The following is a 21,514-nucleotide window of genomic DNA, read 5'->3' as shown; positions in this document are numbered from 1 at the left end:
CCTCACAGCAGTGCCCTGAAATCTTGTAGAATGCCCTTTTTCTGGACAGTTTATACAGTTTAAACTCTTTATACAGTTTAAACTCTCTATACTGTTCCAGCTAATCGTAGTAGAACCAGATGTTGAGTTGACGTTTCCCAGCATGAGGCCTGAAGCTGCAGCTCGTACTGACCTCAAAATGGAAGAGTAAACATGTTTCTGCTTCTTCCTCACTCTCTGTTTCTCAGGTTTGGGTATCAGAAGTTCTCTGTGTTGTTAACAGCGGGACTGTCAGCACGTGGCTGTCTGCAGCACAAAGGAACAGCGAGCGCACACTCGCACATCACAACGCTCCGTCATGAGAGCCGCACCCCGACTCATATTTAAAGCTGTCTGAAAGCGTTCGCCGCTTCGCACGAGCAGAAGGTTTACTCGCTTTGATCTAATCTCCTGTCGTATGATAAATATATAACAATACCTGCATTATCGTCTGACAACTGCTTAGTGTTTTTTTTTTATTTTATTTAACATTTTATTATGCTTGCTTAATTCACTATACTGTCACATATCGTTAAATATTTTAATTTTACATTACTTTTTTATTTGCTTCCTTGTTCATTATTTTTTACTTTGATATTTTCCGTTAGGTGATGGTGCTTTATGACTTTTTTCCTTAAACAATTACATTTTCCGTAAAACAATTTCGGCTGCATTTTTAATTAAAATTTATTAAATGTGCTGCTTAACTAAAAACTAAATAAATAATAATAGTACACTGGAAAAAAGCAAGAAAAATTCAAAACCCAGAAAGAGAATCAGCAGTTAAACAGGGCCTCAACAATATAATAAGAGCAAAAATTATCATCATATCGATACTAAACAGCTTTATATACAGGTTCTAAACTGTCCTCTGACTTTCCAAATGAGTATCCAAACCACCCTTAATAATAATAACATTTACAATTCATGATCATCAAATAAAAACAGCATTTTTTTTTGAGAATTAGTATATGTTGCTTTGAGGAGTGTTAATAACTTTTGCTCCACTGCAGTATCCCTGCAAATCCCTCTCATCAGCTCAACAGTTGTACACATGCTGACAAGCTGAGAGAAACAGAAGCAGAAACTGAAGTAACGCTGCGTCTCCACCAATGTTTTTATAGATTTAATTTTAGTCTTCTGATTAAAATGTATAATAGTTTTAGTCACATTTTAGTTATTTGGTATGTGGTATGAAAAAGTTTAGGCACCCACGATAATCTTCATGATTTTTTTTTTTTTTTTTTTTTTTTTTTTTTAAATCATTGGTTGTTCGGATCAGCAATTTCAGTTAAATATATAATTTAGCAGATAAACACAGTGATATTGGAGAAGTAAAATTAAGTTTATAGGATTTACAGAAAGTATGCAATGATTCTATAAACAAAATAAGGCAGGTGCATAAATTAAAAAAAACCCAACAGAAAAATACTATATAAATATTTAAAAGATTCTCCTTTTGCAGAAATAACAGCCTCTAAATGCTTCCTATAGCTTCCAATGAGAGTCTGGCTTCTGGTTGAAGGTATTTTGCATCATTCTTCTTTACAAAACAATTTTCAATAATATTCAGGTTTGTGGACCGAGATGATCATTCCAGAATGTTGTACTTGTTCCTCTGCATGAATGCTTTAGTAGATTTTAAACAGTGTTTAGTGTTTAGAGTCGTTGTCTTGTTAAAGTATCCAGCCCCGGTGCAACTTCAACTTTGGTGGAGATTCTTGAACATTGTTCTTAAGAGTCGGCTGATATTGACTGGCATCCATGTGACCCTTAACTTTAACAAAATTCCCAGTAACTGCACTGATCACACAGCCTCACAGCATGATGGAACCACCACCAAATTTTACTGTGGGGAGCAGGAAGTGTTTGTCTTGTCCTCCATGCACACTGCTCTCCAAATAACTCAATTTTAGTTTCATCAGTCCACAGAACATTATTGTAAAATAAAGCTGCTTGTCCAATTGTGCTTTAGCATACCTCAAGCGACTCTGTTTGTGGCGTGTGCTCAGAAAAGGCTTCTTCTGCATTACTCTCCCATACAGCCTCTCCTTGTGCAAAGTGCACTGAATAGTTGAACGATGCACAGTGACTCCATCTGCAGCAAGATGATGTTGTACGTCTTTGGAGCTGGTCTGTGGGTTGACTATGACTCTTCTCACCATCCTTCTATTCTGATTATATGAGATTTTTCTTGGTCTGCCACTTCAGGCCTTAACTAGAAGTGTGCCTATGGTCTTCCATTTCCTCACTATGTTCCTCACAGTGAAAACTGACAGCTGAAATCTCTGAGATAGCTTTTTGTATCCTTCCTCTAAACCATGATGTTTCAATTCTTTACATATTTCTATGTCAAAACAGCTGGAAAACCAGTCCTATCCCTGTACCCTCTTCTTCTGCAGTCATGTCTTTGCAATGTGGGCATTGTCTTGGTGAAAAATGCATGGACAACCTAGGAAAAGATGTCTTCCCTAATGGAGCATATGTTGCTTTAAATATGCATTAATGCTGCCATCAGAGAAGGGTACTCACACATGCCCATATCTTAGCAGACCCTGGCTCTTGCACTTGATATTCAGACCCTTTAGACCTTATAACAGTCTGAATGGTCCTTATATTGTCTTTGGTCAGGAGCACAATGTGTCTGTTTCCTCCAAAAATAAAAGACCTGTAATACTCTGCAACAATTTGACCACAATACACATTTCCACTGTGTGATGATCCATCACAGATGCCTCCAAGCCCAAAGAGTTGATACTCCTCCAGAACATGGTAAAAATAACTTTTGGGTAGTTTACTACTACTACTATTATTACTAGCCTGTAAGCCTTGATAAGCTGATTGTTAGGTAATGTTGACTGACAATGAGTTCATTTGCATGGGGATAAGTGTTAAGTTCAGTGATGGTATAGTTACTTTGAAAAAGTAAATCTGATTACTGATAAGTGATTACCCCTTTAAAAAGTAACTTAGTTGCTAAAGGGATTGCTGCCACCTCAACATAACAGTTTTGCCAAAACTCACTTTACTGGAAGCTCTGCTGTCGCTGCGACTCCAAATATTTCTTCAAATTTTACATTGTCAGCACTGTAGTGAATCTGCAGTAATGTTCTTTGTTTACTAACTGTTAAAAATGCACTGTTGTGTTTAGGGTATAAGACAAGCGTGTGATTGGGGGAGAGTGGGGGGGGGGGCGGGAAAGAGGGTGTGTGTGTGTGTGTGTGTGTGTGTGAGGTAGAGAGAGCGCGGGGTCTGTGTGTGTGTATGTGAGGTGGAGAGAGAGGGGCGCTTGCTGTGTGAGTGTGTGTGTTCAGCTCAAGTGCTAGTTTTAGACTGTTAGCTTGTTAGCTCACTAGCCTGCTGTTATTTTGGCGTTGTTGTAGCCAACAGTTTTTTGTGACAACTGTAAAAACTGTAAAATATCCTTTACTAAGAACAATGACAAAAAGGTAAGGCACAGTGACTTTAATCTGATTTAATGTTTAATCTGATTACTGGATTAATGAAAAAAAAGGTCAGATTAGGTTAACTAAGCGGTATTTCCACTGTTTAACACAAAGGCTCGGCGCGTTTTTTTACAACGTTTTTTTACAAGAGAGTTTCTATTTTGAAGGAAAAACATTCTAATATGTACTGTTTGCTCATAAGGACACCAAACGAGTTGGAGCAGAGCAATTTAATTTAGAAATGCGGGTTTAAACCCTAACCCTAACCCTAACCCTAACCTAACCCTAACCCTAGCTAAACCAAGATGGAGCAGCTGATTAGCCTAGCTAGCTATCACGCTGCTAGCTCTGCTCACCACAGAGCATGTTCCATTCCGTAAAAAAGAGGTTTTACAGGGAAAAATGTATATGAAAATGGTTAAACTCGAAGAAAGCTAAGTCTAGTGGCTTATGTTGGAGGGAGAGAAATCATCAGAAACTAAACCTGTTCTGTAGTGTTTGGAACTTTATCTAAAGCTATCAGGCTGCTCTCTTGTACCATTAGCTAGGTTAGCTAACTAGCTGACTAGCTGGCTATATAACTGTTTTGAAGTCAATTAAGTTGGTTACATTTTAACTTTATATATATATATATATATATATATATATATATATATATATATATATATATATATATATATTTTTTTTTTTTTTTTTTTTTTTTTTTTTTTGCATAAAGCAAATGTCCATTGTATTCACAAGTGTATATTCCCAAATTCTTAAATTAACAAAATGTTATTTGGTATAATAAAAATAAAAAAGTTAAATCAACTTCCCTTTTAGTTGTAATAACTTGAAGTTTTAAGCTATGCTAAGTTAAGTTTTCATTGCCCATATAATAATAAAAATAATAATAATAATCAGTAATTATTCATTTAATTTTTAAAACATCTTTTTTCATTTTTGAAAAGATTTGAATCTTTCTTTTCGAGGCGGATTTGTTTCCTCTATACGCTATACATCCTCCTGCTGCTCGTTGTTCTTCTGCTGCGTCTGCTATCTTCTCCCCCGTCCTTCAGAAATAAAAGCTTTATCTATTTCTCCCTCAGCCACTAAAGCGTAATTAGCGTAATTGTTTTAATTAAAAGGCCTCGGAGCATTTTCAGACAGTCTGCCACAGCAGATTGAGTCCGTACACCTAAAGCAGGAGCGTCACTGACGATTAGCCAAACAGCCCAAAACTGCTCAGGCTTGTAGAGTCAGAGACTGATTTTCTAGGCCATTACAAGACTTACACTTACATATCCCAGCTAGACACGCTGTCGACTAGTATAATACATCACAGGGTCGTGTACGGGTCCTGCAGGAGTCCAATAAACACAAGTACCCTGCGCTCTGATGAGGTCACGCTGACACACGTATCGGTACAGATAAGGTTTGTATTGATTTGGGTCAGATTAAGGTGGAAAATGCTAAGATGAATGACACTAATGTAGAAAAGCTGGTTTAATAGGAGTGTGTAATGTTATTGAGTAGCACTGACCTCCATTCACCCCTATTTATGTACTTCTAAAAAGGGGGGCCAAGAGTCACAGAGCTCCACCCACTCACACACCTGTCCAGTCAGTCATATCACACCAGTATAAACAGCGGCTCCTGCCAAAAATCTCAGGGGGGCTAATGTTATGATGATATGATGTTATGGTAAAGTGTTGACTATTAACAGCTAACATCTTACTAAACAAGAGTAGAATTCTCACTGTTTTGAATGTTAGAATTTTTAGGTTTTTTTTCTAGTCACCTCATGTAGCATTAGCTCCAATAATTACTACAAAGCAATATAAATAATCTTGTTTATTCTATATCTTTAAGTTGTATTGTCATTCTGCTTTGTTTAGGACACTGAACCTCACAACAAGGACTCCATTTCCCAGCATGCTTACTCACCGGGATCCCTGACTCTTTAATCAAGTAATGCATGCTACACCATTCACACTCGCCAAGCTTCTGATTGTGCTTACCTGGACTGCCTTGTATGAATACCACCTCCCCCCCCCTTCCCCTTCCTATTGTATGCAAGCCCTCCAGGGACCCATGGAAATCGCATTGCAAGGCCTGAATTTCTGAGAGTAGATGGTTAACCTGGGAGTCAATGACCCTAATGAACAAACTACCACTGAGTATAGACCACCATTAAAAATAACACAACTGACCACTATTCTGAACAGAATGGGAGAGAGAGAAAGAGATTAAACAAAATAATATGATATAAAGAAAGAGGAAGAAAATGAAATAATAAAAAAGAGACAGATAAGGAAGAAGAAAAAAGATACAACAATTACATAAATGAGAGACATTAGGCCATATTTTAATAATCTATAGGCGAGCCATCAACTGTGCATCATGCAGCTTGATTTTAATTTTTGTTGGTGTATCTTTCATCGTTCTCTTAATTAAATATGGGTGTGTTTTGGGCGTAACGTGAAATACAACAATCAGCAATCAGTCTCTTGTCATCCTCTTTAAGAGCTAGGTGTGCTCTGACTTTGGCGGATTGGTATTTTAACAGTGCAGTACTTCTGCGCTTCTCAGCGGAGAAAACTGACCTGCTCATTCACACTGTGAAGGTGCAAAAGCAGGTCATTTATGTGAACAGCAATTTTACTTAATTTTTATGCTGTTTATTGTTGATTTGAATGTTGGGTTTGAGCACTTCAGCACATCCTTGTGTGTGTATATTACGATCGGGGGGTGTATTCAAGGTGCATCTGCATAGCTATGATTAGAATGGACATCTGACTGAGGGTTTTAACCGGTCAGTGGTGCACCTGTGTTTTCTGCCCCAAAAAATTTGCTTGAACACACCTTACTTCCAGACCACCACGCCCATCAGCGTAGATTTATTCGTAAGCTCAGACGCTATTATAAAGGCACATGCAGAAGACGTAAAAATAAACTGTTTGCTCTGTGTAAGATAGCAATGAGCATTATACCACACCTTGTGCAGGGTTTAAGATAGGAACAATATAGTAAAATGAAAGAAAGAGACATAAAAAGAGTGCCCATGTATCGTATTTTTTGCAATATAAGGCACAACTTAAAACCCTTCAGTTTTCCCAAAAATCAACAGTACGCCTTATAATCCAGTGCGCCTTATGTATGAATTTTACCAGTCAGGTTGGAAGGAGCAGTAAAGCCACTACACTGATGTACAGCATTATACAGGAGTTTCAGTGAAGTTTCTCAAGCAGTATTAGCGTTAGCATCTATCCGCGCTAAGTGCTAGGTCTTTGGCCATTCAGAGGTGAGTATTATCAGGCCTGTAGCCTGCTGCTAACCTGCTGGAACAACATTAGCATTACCCGCTAACCAGTAGCCCTTCTGCCGTTCAGAGTAAAGATAGCAGACCATAGTTTGCTCGTTTACCATTTTAAAACAAGCTACGTGGGACACACCACTAGCTAATATTGCCTGGTTTAAAAGAACACTCAGGGTTCCGCAGTGTATCGCTGTCGGGCGGCTAGCGGTTAGCCGTTAATGCTAATGCTCCAGCTTTAGTGGAAATTTAGAAATCTAAGCTTACAGTAAATAAACAGAAGTGCTTTTCTCACCAAGGTAAACAGTTTTCAGAAGAGAAATCTGTGTAGATTAACATCCAGTGCTCGTTTGACTTGTCTGATTCATCTTTAATGTATTTAAAAGAATTACAGTTTTGTTTACTTAGCTTAGCTTAGCTTTACACTGCTGAATTTGAAGAAAAACATGTCAACACCACTGTTAATTACTTGTGTCGCAAAAAATGTGCCTTATAATCCAGTGCGCCTTATAGTGCAAAAAATAGGGTAACAGAAAGAGACAGAAGAGAAATTGAGGGAAAGTTAAAGAAAAGTAAATAAGTAAATAAAGGTAGACAGAAACACAGAGTTTGTCCTCATAATGAAGAGCATCAATTCAGCTGCACAGTAATATATTCAAAATATTAAGAGATTACCTATACCAAAATAAAATAATACAACTAGAATATATTTAGCCCACCAGGGGCAGTACAGATATGGGTAGTGCCTTTTATATTTCCTGTATTTAAACTTTATGTCATAGAGCTACAGAACAGTCTCACTACAGCTGTCATTCAATGCTCTGTATCACTTCAAAAAAGTGCATAAGTAATAACAAATAGAATGTCCCACTTTCTGGAAGAATATTATATATGATTTGAGAGCATCAGGAAGCCACTATAAATATGCAGGAGGATGCCGCAAGTCACGGGAGAGGTGGGATGGGTGTGAAATATCTGTTTCAAATGATTAGAGTTCTCTGTTGTTTCTTTCTGGGTTTAGATGAGAAAACTATATTCCAGTTTTTCAAATGCTCTGATTTCGTTCGGGCCCCACTGTATACAACAGAAACAGTGAGAAAATGGAAGAAGGCAGTGAATGTGTGTGTGTATGCGAGAGAGAGAGAGAGAGAGAGAGAGAGAGAGATGAGCTATACGCCGTTTCTGTTGCTTCCTTCTCTGTGTCTCATTTGGTTTCTATACTGTAATTACACGCCTCACAATCCTCCCCGTCGCCTCTCTCTCTCTCTCTCTCTCTCTCTCTCTCTCTCTCTCTCTCACTCTCTTCTCCTCTCCCTCTGAATTCATGTATAATTACTTACATAATTATAGTTCTCTCCATCCCACTGTTACAGGACTTTTTGTCTTTGTCTTACCAAAGCTCTCTCTCTCTCTTTTAGTCCAAGGGCGTGCAAGACGTTCCTTGCCATCATTTATTGAAAGGGTCCCAATATTTCCTCTTCATGTGGATCTGGTGTGGACGAGCAGCCATGGAGGAATGTGAAATGTGTGTGAGTGTGTGTGTGTGTGTGTTCAATTATTTTATATTATAAAGGCATTTGGGCCTTTCCTGTGTTTTTATGCGTCTTTATGTGTATCTTTATTCGCAGGTTGGCGGGTGGTGCGGCGAGTGATGACTCCCCCTGTGTAATTTTTATGGACAGAATTTGCAAATGACGTCCCAGCAGGTGCAATTAGTCTGATTGCCTAGCAACGGAATGTGACTTCGGTAGGAAGAAACGCAAAAAAGGAGCCTGGGACACTAAAACTGGAGAGCCACCAAAGCTGCAAGATGAAGCCTGGAGGTGACTAACACTTGTTTTGGAGCTGTAAGCTGTGTCAGAAAATCCTACACTGCTCCTTTAACCCTTTGAACCCTGAGCTTATTGTGGAGTTGTTAACATTAAAGGCTCAACAGCATAAAAAATCCTTACTTAAAATTTAATTTTAATGTAAAATGGGCACAGCTAAAAAGTTACAATGTACCACTCCCTTCCTAATCTAAACTTTTGGGATGCCCTGATCCACAGACAAACTTTTTACACACATTTACACACAGTTTCTGTTGATATACTGAATCTGCTGACTTGCCACAGACAGTAGTTACAGATCCCTCTGTCAGAAGAAGTCTGCTGGCTGTGTACTGTCTGAAGTTCTCAACCAAAATTGATCAAAATGTCAGATTTTCAGCTGATTTAGTGGGTAAGCCCACTAAGCCAGTGGCAGTTCTATGCAAGAAGTTTACTTATTATGATGTAAAGTTTTTTGCGATTGATTCGCACTTGGAGTGTTAATAGGGGTACTGAAAAACAAAAGCACGCAAAATCCCTGTTCGGATGGGATTAGTTTCTCAAGGGGGACGTCTACGAAAAATATTTCGCTCTAAAAGACACTGGAGCAGAGAAGAGACTCGTGTAATTACGCTGCGTAGCAGTGGACAAATAGCTATTTTATTAAATGTAAGGTGGCAAAACTCAGAGATGTGAGTCCGGACAGGACTAAAATTACCGGAGGACCACGGAGTTCAGAAAAAAACAGTAGGTAATTCAGCCTGTACTATTCTCAGAGGACGTCTGAGAAAAACACGCACATGGTCATTCTGGAAGAGAATAAAATCACAGAAGACCCCCCATAAAAGTGAAAAAGCAGTGCTAGGAGCACATGTGGATGTGTGTAGATGAAGATTTATACATGATAAACTCTGAATGATCAGTTGATGATGTTTAAATGTGTGTGCTGGAGACTCGACTCTGGAGAAGGAGTCTGTAATATGGAGCAGGACTGGGAGATGCTACCCTACAGTCATACACATGAATCCTACTAAGCTTTTCATGTTCTGCAGCAGAGGAGCCTGGCTTTGGTCCTGGAGGACCCATGAGCAGCAAAATTAACAAACTGGGTTTATATAAACGTGTACTGATTTCAGATTTTACTGCTGTTTTTGTTTATGTGGAATCTGCTCGTCTTTATATCGTTCAGGTGGAATCACAATAATACAGGACAGAACGTTTTCTGAACATTACAGTTCACATTCTTAATCCCTTTCTGGATGGGATTAGTTTCTCAGGGGGATGTCTGTGAAAAATATTTTACACTTCTTGCATCAGAACTGCAATTGTCTTTCTTAGTCACGTGACATTGCATTCAGTAGCTCCTCCATTTCCACTCGCTGTTGTGTTTATGTGTATCTCCATGGAAACGCGCAACCAAAATGCAATTAGGGTGCGTAGCACTGGACAAATAGCTATTTTATTAAACACGAGGTGACGAAACTCAGAGATGAGTGTCCGGACAGGACTAAAATTACCGGAGGACCACGGAGTCCAGCGAAAAACAGTAGATAATTCAGCCTGTAATTACTCATTTCTCAGAGGACGAGAAAAACACATACATGGTTGTTCCCGACAGGAATAAAATTACAGAGCCCCCCCCCCCCATGAAAGAGAGAATTACCCCAGGACCCCTTGAGAAACTAATCCCTCTGGATAGGGCTTTAGAAAGTTCAATCGGTCAAGTTTGGATGTTCTTAGAATGTTTTAAGCTTCAACATTCTGGTAGCATTTTTGCAACATGATTTGTGCCAATGTTTTCAGTTTTAGTTTTGGAAAGATTTTAACTTTTAACGTTTAGTACCTTTTAATGTTAGTATTTGTCAAATGTGATGCAAACCTTTATTATGTCAAATGAGTTCCAGGATTGTTTTTTTTTTATATATATAATTTTATTTCAGATTTTTCCCCATTTTCTCCCAATTTGGATATCCAATTGTCCCACCCCTTTGTGCGTCCCCATCACCGGTGACGCCCGTGACATTTAGAGGACTTCGAGCACACGCCTCCTCCGACACGTGGGAAGTCAGTCACCCATTTTTTCGAGCTGCTGCTGATGAATCATTGCCTGAGCAGCTAGCGCACTCGGAGGAAAGCACAGCGGCTAGGTTCCGATTCATCCGCTCACAGACGCCTCGTGCCGCCCAGCGCCACCTTAAGTGTGATGGGGAGAGAGCGCCATCTACCCACCCCAGAGGGAGCAGAGCCAATTGTGCTCCCTCTAAGCACCGGCAGTTGATGGCAAAGCTGCATGAGCGGGGGTTCGAACCTGCGCTCATAGTGGCAGCCCACTAGACCGCTGGACCACTCGGCGCCCAGTCCAGGATTGTTTTTTTCTGTAACGTTACAATCTAACCTTTCTGGAACATTGCTAAACTGTTTTTTAAAACATTATCTGTTAGCAAGTTTGGCACATTATAGCACACTGGTACGCTGTTGAAGCTGTTATGCTCCAAACTGACCATTAACTCATATTTTCAAGCAATTCTTTGTAGATTCTGATCTTAATCTGCACTGAAACAGTTTATATGTACAGTGAAAGTTGCCAATGCCAACATCATCAGACAACTATTCAGGTCCAACTAGGCTTCAATTTAGCTGGGTAAGCAAGAAGAGACAAGCCCTGGGTTAATTATTTTGACCTCACTTATGGTTGCGAAGAAAATGTGTGGGTTAAATGCAGATTTTGACCATCATTAATTTACTGTGCGTACAGTGTCTGTGCAGCGACTACTCACTTCTTCTATCATCCGTACAGTACAACATGCTGAATTCAGAACTATCAGTATTATTATCAGCCTGTATAAGTAGTAATGGGGTGGCTCCTGCTGAGAAACTTGTTTTTTAGATTTATGCACATAATTGAAAGCAGAATAAGGTTTGTACATTAGTCATGAATGCTGCATGTTATGATTTAAGGCTGTTTTTTTTTTGCCAGTCTTTCTACATCTAATGTCAAACCAGTTTGTTTTTTTATAAACATCATACAGGCCAATGCTGATTATAATACATTACAATACAATATGTTTTTAACATTGCTTTTTCAGCAGTAAACATATAAACAGGGTAAACTAGTTAGAGCAATTGAGCTAATTGAGTTGATATGTGTGCCAAATTAGTCAGTTATGCTATTAGAATCAGGTTTATTCTATTTCAGACAATTGCGCTAATTGATACAGTTGTTTTTAAGTTAGATACAGTGTATCACAAAAGTGAGGACACCCCTCACATTTCTGCAGATTTTTAAGTATATCTTTTCATGAGATAACACTGACAAAATGACACTTGGACCCAATGAAAAGTAGTCTGTGTGCAGCTTATATAACAGTATAAATGTATGCCCTTAAAATAACTTAATATACAGCCATTAATATCTAAACCACCAGCAACAAAAGTAAACACACCCCTAAGTGACTACACCCCTAAATGTCCAAATTTGAGCACTGCTTGTCATTTTCCCTTCAAGATTTACTAGTGTTACTAGGTCTCAGGTGTGCATAGGGAGCAGGTGTGTTCAATTTTGTAGTAAAGCTCTCACACTCTTTCATACTGGTCACTGAAAGTTCCAACATGGCACCTCATGGCAAAGAACTTTCTGAGAATCTTAAAAGATGAATCGTTGTGCAACATGAAGATGGCCAAGGCTTCAAGAAGATTACCAACACCCTGAAACTGAGTAGCAGCACAGTGGCCAAGATCATTTAGCGTTTTAAAAGAGCAGGGTCCACTCAGAACAGACCTTGCGATGGTCGTCCAAAGAAGCTGAGTGCACGTGCTCAGCGTCACTTCCAAATGCTGTCTTTGAAAGATGGGTGCAGGAGAGGTGGGCGGTCAGCCTGTCAGTGCTCAGACCATACACCACACACTACATCAAATTGGTCTGCACGGCTGTCTCCCAAGGAGGAGCCTCTTCTGAAGTGTGTACACAAGAAAGCACATAAACAGTTTGTGGAAGACATGTCAATCAAGGTCATGGATTACTGGAACCATGTCCTATGGTCTGATGAGACCAAGATTCATTTGTTTGGTTCATATGATCTCCAGAATGTGGCATGGCGGCAATCAGGTGAGGAGTACAAAGATAAGTGTGTCATGCCTACAGTCAAGCATGTGGTGGGAATGTCATGGTCTGAGGCTGCATAAGTGCAGCAGGTGTTGGGGAGTTATATTTCATTGAGGGACACATAAACTCCAATGTGTACTGTGTGAAATACTGAAGCAGAGCCTGATACCCTCCCTCCGGAAACTGAGTCGCAGGGCAGTGTTCCAGCATGATAATGACCCCAAACCTCCACCACACCTCAAAGACGAGCACTGCTTTATATTGAAGAGGCAGTGGGTTAAAGTGATGGACTGACCAAGCATGTTTCCAGATCTAAACACAATAGAACATCTTTGGGGCATCTTCAAATGAAAGATAGAGAAGCACAAAGTCTCGAATATCTGCCAGCTCTGTGATGTCGTCATGGAGGAGTGAAAAAGCATTCCAGTGGCAACCTGTGAAGCTCTGGGAAACTCAGGCAGTTTCTGGAAAATAATGGTGGCCACACAAAATATTGACACTTCAGGAACTTTCACTTTCATGAGTTGTACTCACTTTTGTTGCCGGTGGTTTAGACATTAATGGCTGTACATTGAGTTATTTTGAGGGAAGAATAAATTTACACTGTTATAAAAGCTGCACACAGAATACTTTTCATTCTGTGAAAGTGTCATTTTGTCAGTGTTTTTCCATGAAAAGATATACATAAATATCTGCAGAAATGTGACGGGTGTACTCACCTTTATGATAAACTGTCGGTGTACATGTCATGGTGAGCACAGAATTGCAGACACGTGCAGATACTGATAAAACAATACGTTTATTATAAAAATAAACAGATGTAAGACGTGGTTGATACAGAAAATGGGTAATCACCAGAAACCAGAGCAATGTAGACAAAACCATACCATAAACGAGAGACAGTCCAGAGTTCATACACGAGATATCCAATGTCAGAGGTAATCAAAGAGGCAGTAGTGAAAACACAGTCCAGGTAATACACAAGCAATCCAATATCAGAGGCAAGGCAATAATCAGCGTCGAGAAAACAAAAGCAAGGTCATACACAAGATAAACTGAGACAAGAGATAAAGTAACGCTTTGTAAAGAGGAGAACCTACAATACGCGGCATGGGTGTTTGTGTGGAGTGCTCTTATATAGTGCCAGTAATCAGTATTCGGGACTTCCTGGAGGAAGCAGGTGAGGTGTCACGTGACCAGGTGAGTGCGTGATGTCAGCGGGTGGTGCATTCTGGGTAGTGTAGTTGTTGACCTGAGAACCTCCGTTAGAGCTGAGTGTGGAAGGGACAGAGGAGCTAACAGCACCAGACGTGACAGTACCTCCCCCCAAGGGAGTCGGAACGGAGCCGGAACGGGGACGACCACGACGACGTCCACCCGACGGGCAGGGAGTACCGGCGGGAGGAACAGGCGTAGCCACAGAGGTGCCGGACAGACGGGGTCTGCAAGACTGGGAACCCCGACGCACCGGAGCCGAAGAAGAGAGTGAGCGCTTGGGACGCCCACGGGGTCTAGGAGCAGGTTTTCCAGGGTGACGGGCATGAAATTCGGCCAGTAGAGCAGGATCCAGCACATCACCGGCGGCAACCCAGCAACGCTCCTCAGGGCCATAACCCTCCCAGGCTATCAGGTACTGGAGCACACCGCCACGCCTGCGTGAATCCAGCACTTCTCGAACCGCATAGGTAGACGAATCCTCCCCCTCCACTGCCGCGGGCGGCACGTCATCAGGAACACCCTCGGCAAGCGGACCTGGGACAAGAGGCTTGAGCAGAGAGACATGAAACGAATTATGCACTCTGTACTGAGCAGGTAACTCAATCTTGTAAGTCACCTCGTTAACCTGAGACAAAACCTTAAATGGGCCAATATACTTAGGCAGCAGTTTCCTACAGGCCCCCTCAAACCTCAAGTCCCGGGTCGACAACCCCACCCTGTCTCCGGGTTGGTATTGGGGGGTGGTACCACGGTGTCTGTCGGACTGCTCCTTATACTTGCGTAAAACCTCCGAAATTTGTTGATGCGTCTCCTCCCACACCTGCTCACTCCGCTTCATCCAGTCGTCAACAGCAGGTATCTCAGTGGACGACGCTGTCCACGGAGCCAACGGAGGCTGGTAACCCAGAATGCACTGAAAGGGAGTGAGACTAGATGTAGAGTTAATGAGGGAGTTTTGGGCTATTTCAGCCCAGCCTATGTCTGGGTTGAGTCCGCATCTGAATACGTTAATCAAAGCTGCATTATTCCAACCACTACCAGCTGCAAGAGTGCGGAACTCCAAAGCGTAGGAAGCCACCGGCTTCTGACCTTGCTTGAGAGCCAGCAAAAGTTCTCCATTAGACTGTCCATAACGAGAATGATCAAAAACCGAGCAAAAAATAGCCAAAAAATCAGTGTAGCTAGCCCCAGAAACTTCCTCCCAAATAGCTGTAGCCCACTCAAGTGCCTTACCAGAAAGCCGGGAGATAATAAAACCGATCTTAGCATTATCGGTTGTGGGCGGTGAATTACTAAAAAATACGAAGCATTGCAAAAGAAAACCGCTGCATTTTTCCGGATCCCCATCAAAAATCTCCGGTTTAGAGACAGAAAAACCAGGCACAGATGAAATAGCGTTGGGCAAACGGGGGGCAGCTAACGGGCTAGGGCTAGGCTCAGTTAAGCCTCTGAGGTGAGCTAGCAGCTCCGAAAGCTGTTGCTGCTGTGTAGCTTGTTGGCTGGCTAGCTCCGAAACAGCTTGGGTCACACCAGCGAGCGTTTGCTGGTGCTGACCGAGTAGCCTCCCCTGGTTGGCTAAACCAGATCTAATAGCCTCAGTATCTGCTATCTGATCTTGTACGGCCGCGTATTCTGTCATGGTGAGCACAGAATTGCAGACACGTGCAGATACTGATAAAACAATACGTTTATTATAAAAATAAACAGATGTACGACGTGGTTGATACAGAAAATGGGTAATCCCCAGAAACCAGAGCAATGTAGACAAAACCATACCATAAACGAGAGACAGTCCAGAGTTCATACACAAGATATCCAATGTCAGAGGTAATCCAAGAGGCAGTAGTGAAAACACAGTCCAGGTAATACACAAGCAATCCAATATCAGAGGCAAAGGCAATAATCGGCGTCGAGAAAACAAAAGCAAGGTCATACACAAGATAAACTGAGACAAGAGATAAAGTAACGCTTTGTAAAGAGGAGAACCTACAATACGCGGCGTGGGTGTTTGTGTGGAGTGCTCTTATATAGTGCCAGTAATCAGTATTCGGGACTTCCTGGAGGAAGCAGGTGAGGTGTCACGTGACCAGGTGAGTGCGTGATGTCAGCGGAAGCTAACAGCACCAGACGTGACCGTACAGGTAGAAGCAAGTTTGCTAGTTTAGACAGGTGTGCTAGTAGAACCAGGTGTGTTAAATTGAGACAGATATGCTAGTGGAGACCATTAAGCTAGTTGATGTTAAGTTAGGCAGGTGTGCTAGTAGAACCCGGTGTTTAGATGAAAATATGCAGAGCATGGAGAACCTAGAACCAGGATTAGGAAACCTTAATACAGAACTATTATTTTTTATAGTATTTTTCATATATCAGTTTATAACATGCAATAAGACATCTGAATCTGAAATCTGAAGAACACTGCACACATTAGCTTTATTTCACCTCTTAACCCATAAACTCTTCATTCAGGTCACTTTATAGTTTATAAATCTTCATAAACTCACTATTATGGCCTTGTTTGAATACAGGCCTGTGCATACAGGTCCTGTTAGCAGCTCTCGCCCTCTGGTGGCCACTTTATTTTCTTAACAGGAAAACAAACAGTGGTAACTGGGTTACTCTCAAATATTAATCAGTATTCTTAACATTTTACACCATGTATGGTATGTTTTTTATAGTGGAAAGCCTAAAGCCTAGGTTTAACATAAGCTGCATTAAAGAGCACATATCAGAAGAAAAAAAAACGAAATGCTAATTTTTCATGTATGGACACAATAAATGCAACTTGTTTTAAATTAACTCTTTTTGTGAAGTCAGAAAAGCCAAAGACACTTATATCCACGTTCTCTGAGTAAAACAGTTTAGCTCCACCTGTTCACTCTTAAGTTATGAGGAGTGTTTAAGGCTGGACTACACATATACATTTTGTATCTCCATTTTTGACATAATGTGAATCTGGCAGTTACTGAAAAAAAAAAGGATAAATAAAAATGCTAAAAAATAAAACAAAAAAAATTAAGGCAACACTGTATTAATTACATAATTATACTATATTTTTTACACACTTAAAATCCTTTAATTTCACCAAAAATCGGCAATGTATGAATTTTACCTGAAGTACAGCATTTTAAAGGAGTTTCAGTGAAGTTTTTTCAGCACTGAGGCTGAGTGCAGCGGAACTAGCATTAGCCGCTAACCACAGCGCTAGCTCTTTGGCTGTTCAGAGGTGAGTATATCTGACTGTAGCCTGCTGGCTGATAGCTTCCTGGCTTGCCGGAACACTCAGGGTTCCTCAGTGTATTGAGTGCTGTTGGGTGGCCAGAGCTGCTGAATTAGAAGGAAAACCTGGCGACACCCTTGTTCCTTAGTATTGTCGCTTAACCTTTTCAGACCATGTGTGCATCACAGTGGACATAATGTATTTTCTTATTTTTTCAAATGTTTTGTTGCACATAACATTAATTGAGACCTGTTTTTAATCAGAATAGACTATAAAAGAGCAAAGGAAAAAGTTGCTAAGCCAATAAAACAATAGCTTAGCCCCGCCCACAGCACTGAAAAAAAAACAGCACTAGAGCCAAAAAGGCAAATTAAAAGAGCTCATTTTTAGAAAATATATGTAATTTAGAACACTTTTTCCATGTTTATGTTTGTGTTTAGGGATGTCTAATGAACAAAAAGGTCAATATCAAATCTTAAGTAAAAATGTTGAGCACAGGCTGCTGATTCAATGGACATTAAACAAAAAAAAACAGTTACTTATTTTAGTTAATTGTATTTAATGTCAATATAAATGTTATGTTCTAATATTCAGAAAACAGCGTTGTTATTATTAATAATATTTTTTCAACACTGGCACATAATTCAGGTCTGAAAGGGTTAAAGTGCGCCTTTTTATCCAGTGCACCTTATGTATTAAAATAGACCAGAAAATAGATGTTTATTAAGCGCCTTATAACACGGTGCACCTAAAACACAGTACATTTATGTACTTCAACTAATATTATTATGACGTTTTTTTAAAGGAACAATCAGTAATAAATACGAGCGTGTGTGTGAAACACTGGATAGAGATTTCTGCCTTACCCGCTCGGCCCCAGATGCGAAGCTCATGTGGGTTGCCAGATTGACACACACACTGGCAAGCGACAACTGGCAAGTCTTACTCTGTAGTTTCTCAGGGAATATATATATATATATATATATATATATATATATATATATATATATATATATATATATGTTTCAGTGTCCAAAATTCCTGGTTCTACTACACTAGAATGGTGGTGGTAAATTACAAAGCTATAGTCAGCATCCTTACTGAAGCTTAGTGATTACCTGTTCAGAAGAAAAACATTCAGCTCCCTCATTATTACCATGGCTGCAGTACACAGTTTGTGTGCTACTGTCTACACAGTTCAAATACTGTAAGAATATACTGACTGAGGAAACTCTGATGTCTGTGCTTTAACTTAATCTGATGATACATTCTGATTGTGTTATGAGTTTCTACAGAAAATGTAATAATCCTTAATGGTTCTTTATGTTAAAATAATAATCAGCTTGGTTAATTGGTTATGTGAAGGTTATGTATTTATATGTATAATATGAAGCTAAATGCTGTTTGTCCTGCCCAGGTCACAGAGCTGCAGGCGTACTGGAGGAGTTAGACCAACCCTCCCCGGTGGGGTCGGTGCTCTGTTTGTTTTCTGCTGTGTAGATTAGCACTAATTCATTTGCTCAGTAATGACGTGGGAAAAGCTAATTAGGCCTGTTGGGGGGGAGGGGGTAATTAGACTCTAGTGGGATATGCTAATGAGACCCTGATTCTCCCTCTGTACCTCTGCACCTCTATCTGTCTCTCTTCCCCCCTTTTCTGTCTATGCCGCTCTTTCATTTTCCATTTTTTTCCCATTCTCTCGTCTTTTTTCCCCTTACTCTCCTAACCTCTGTCCTCTTTTCTCTCTCCCATCTCTCCCACACACACACACATTATCATGCATGTGAAATACACACTAGCTGAAGTGACTTAATTAGGTATTTATTTATTCGTTTGTAATGAATGCCCCACATTTAGGAGAAACGCTTTTCGTCACATAGTCCAGACAGAAGTCCACTGCTCACTGCTGCTTCCCTACCTTACACTCCTCCATATACAGAAAAAAGTATGTGAACCCTTTGGGATTGCTTGGATTTCTGCATAAATTAGTCATTAAATGTGTTCTGATCTTCATCTAAGTCACAACAATAGACAAACACAGTCTGCTTAAACTAATACCACACAAAAAATATATATGTTTGCATGGTTTTACTGAACACAACATGTTAACTTTCACAGTGCTGGGTGGAAAAAGTATGTGAACCCCTAGGCTAATGACTTTTCTAAGAGCTAATTGGAGCCAGGATGTGATGAGATTGGATAAGTTGGTTAAAGCTGCCCTGCTCTATAAAAACACACCAGTTTTGAGTTTGCTGTTCTTAAGAAGCATTGCTTGATGTGAATCATGCCTCAAACAAAAGAGCTCTCAAAAGACCTACGTTCAAGAATTGTTGACTTGCATGAAGCTGAATAGGGTTATAAAAGCCTTGATGTTCATGTGTCCACAGTAAGACAGACGGTCTACAAATGAAGAAAGTTCAGCACTGTTGCTACTCTCCCTAGGCGTGATCGTCCTGTAAAGATGACTGCAAGAGCACAGCGCAGAATGATCAATGAGGTGAGGAAGAATCCTAGAGTGTCAGCTATAGACTTAGAGAAATCTCTGGCACATGCTAACATTTTGATTGACCAATCTACAATAAGGAAAACATGAAACAAGAATAGAGTTTATGGGAGGACACCACAGAGGAAGCCACTGCTGTCCAAAAAAAAATAAAAAAAACATTGCTGCAGTACTGGCTAAATATACTGTGGACAGATGAAGCCAAAATTGAGTTGTTTGGAAGAAACAAAAAAGTTGTTTGTGGAGAAAAAAAAGGCACAGCACACTGTCATCAAAACCTCACCCCAACTGTGAAATATGGTGGAGGGAGCTTCATGGTTTGGGACTGCTTTGCTGCCTCAGGGTCTGGACGGAAGGCCGTCATTAATGAAAAAATGAATTCCTAAGTTTACCAAGACATTTTGCAGGAAGACTTAAGACCATCTGTCCGCCAACTGAAGCTAAAATTATGGATGATGCAACAGGACAACGACCCAAAACATAGAAGTAAATCAACAACCGAACGGCTTCAACAGAAGAAAATACGCCTGCTGGAGAGTCCTGACCTTAACCCAATTGAAATGCTGTGGCATTATGACCTCAAGAGAGCGATTCACACCAGATATCCCAAGAATATTGCTAAACTGACACAGTTTTGTGAAGAGAAATGGTCCAAAATTCCTCCTGACTGTTGTCCAGGTCTGATCTGTAATTACAGGAAACGTTTGGTTGAGGTTTTTGCTGCCAAAGGAGAGTCAAACAGTTATTAAATCCAAATGTTCACACACTTTTTTCCACCCTGCACTGTGAATATTAACATGTTGTGTTCAATAAAACCATGCAAACATTTTTGTGTGGTATTAGTTTAAGCAGACTGTGTTTGTCTATTGTTGAGAGTGAGATGAAGATCAGAACACATTTAATGACCAATTTATGCAGAAATCCAGATAATCCTAAAGGATTCACATACTTTTTCTTGCAACTGTACACACACGCACAAACGCACTGGCCCTCCCTGCAACACTTCCTCCATGCTGGAACATGTGGAACAGCTTCTTGTTCATGAATTCATAATGTCCACAAAGCTGCCAAACACTTGCGAAAAAAAAGGCCAAACAATAATGCAGACGTGAATTATTATTTCATGAACGTTTCCTTTGACATGCAGGGAACTGGCACATTTGTGAACAATACACGCAAAAATGAATAACAGGACAAAACTGCACTAATTTCCATTTTACTCCAATATTCCATAAGCCTATATCCTGCAATCAAAACGCCGGCTCATATATTAATCATTGCTGAGAAGAAAGACTGAGATGAAGACTTCTGTGCTAAACTACAAATCTCAATATTTATCCCGTTTTGTTATTCCGTTCATTCCCATTTCCCTCTTCGTCTGGTGCCTTTTGATGCCGTAATATTCATTTCTTTGCTTCCTCTTTGTCTTTTAGGACTGGAAAAAAAGAGAAGAATAAAAAGAACAGATTTTAGAGAAACTTTAGAGAAAAAATGAGGGTGAAAGTAAAGAAATGAGGGTGGCCTGCTAAATCAAAACCACTCAATCACTACAATACTTTTACACATCTACACTATGTGAACAAAAATATTAAATAACGTGCGTATTTATTGTTTATTTTTAAATTATGGGTATTAAAAAGGGTTTACCCTTTTTAGAAAAGGGTATTACCCTTACCCTTAATAGAAAAGTGTATTAAGTATATATATATTTTAAATATACTTAACATGGAAAAGTACTTACTTTTTAAAATTAAAATATGTACTATTTTGGAACAACTTATTGCAACTTAAGTATATTTCAGTTGTAATTAAGCTATATTTAAAAACAACATAAATTAAAATTAAATTGTGCTTTTCAGTGCTTTTTTCTTACAACCTCTAGGAACATAAGTAGATTTAAGTGTGTG

The 21,514-nt window shown here is 39.9% G+C and overlaps 1 protein-coding gene and 1 long non-coding RNA gene across 5 annotated transcripts in view; one reads left to right on the top strand and one right to left on the bottom strand.

Moving 5' to 3' along the window:
* Nucleotides 1–3,247: 3,247 nt before the first annotated feature.
* LOC111194169 (uncharacterized) lies at nucleotides 3,248–12,430 on the top strand. 2 transcript variants are annotated; one of them, XR_007427206.1, is made up of 4 exons: nucleotides 3,248–3,467; nucleotides 5,342–5,414; nucleotides 8,178–8,284; nucleotides 8,388–12,430. It is a non-coding gene; the product is annotated as an uncharacterized LOC111194169 (long non-coding RNA). The 2 variants fall into 2 exon arrangements; XR_007427207.1 differs by having other exon boundaries at nucleotides 8,178–8,288.
* A 6,479-nt stretch (nucleotides 12,431–18,909) lies between these two features.
* mybpc2a (myosin binding protein Ca) overlaps nucleotides 18,910–21,514 on the bottom strand; it is a 103,776-nt gene continuing 101,171 nt past the window's right edge. For all 3 annotated transcript variants that reach the window (XM_022673944.2, XM_022673950.2, XM_022673957.2), the window contains one exon: nucleotides 18,910–21,042. In XM_022673944.2, coding sequence (XP_022529665.1) covers nucleotides 21,011–21,042 — 32 coding nt within the window. In that variant the 3' untranslated portion in view covers nucleotides 18,910–21,010. The remainder of the gene's footprint in view (nucleotides 21,043–21,514) is intronic.

This window comes from Astyanax mexicanus, chromosome 19 (genome assembly GCF_023375975.1).
Source record: "Astyanax mexicanus isolate ESR-SI-001 chromosome 19, AstMex3_surface, whole genome shotgun sequence".
NCBI classification, from domain to species: domain Eukaryota; kingdom Metazoa; phylum Chordata; class Actinopteri; order Characiformes; family Acestrorhamphidae; genus Astyanax; species Astyanax mexicanus.
Note: the sequence above shows the minus strand (reverse complement) of the source record. Positions and strands in the feature narration are given on the sequence as shown.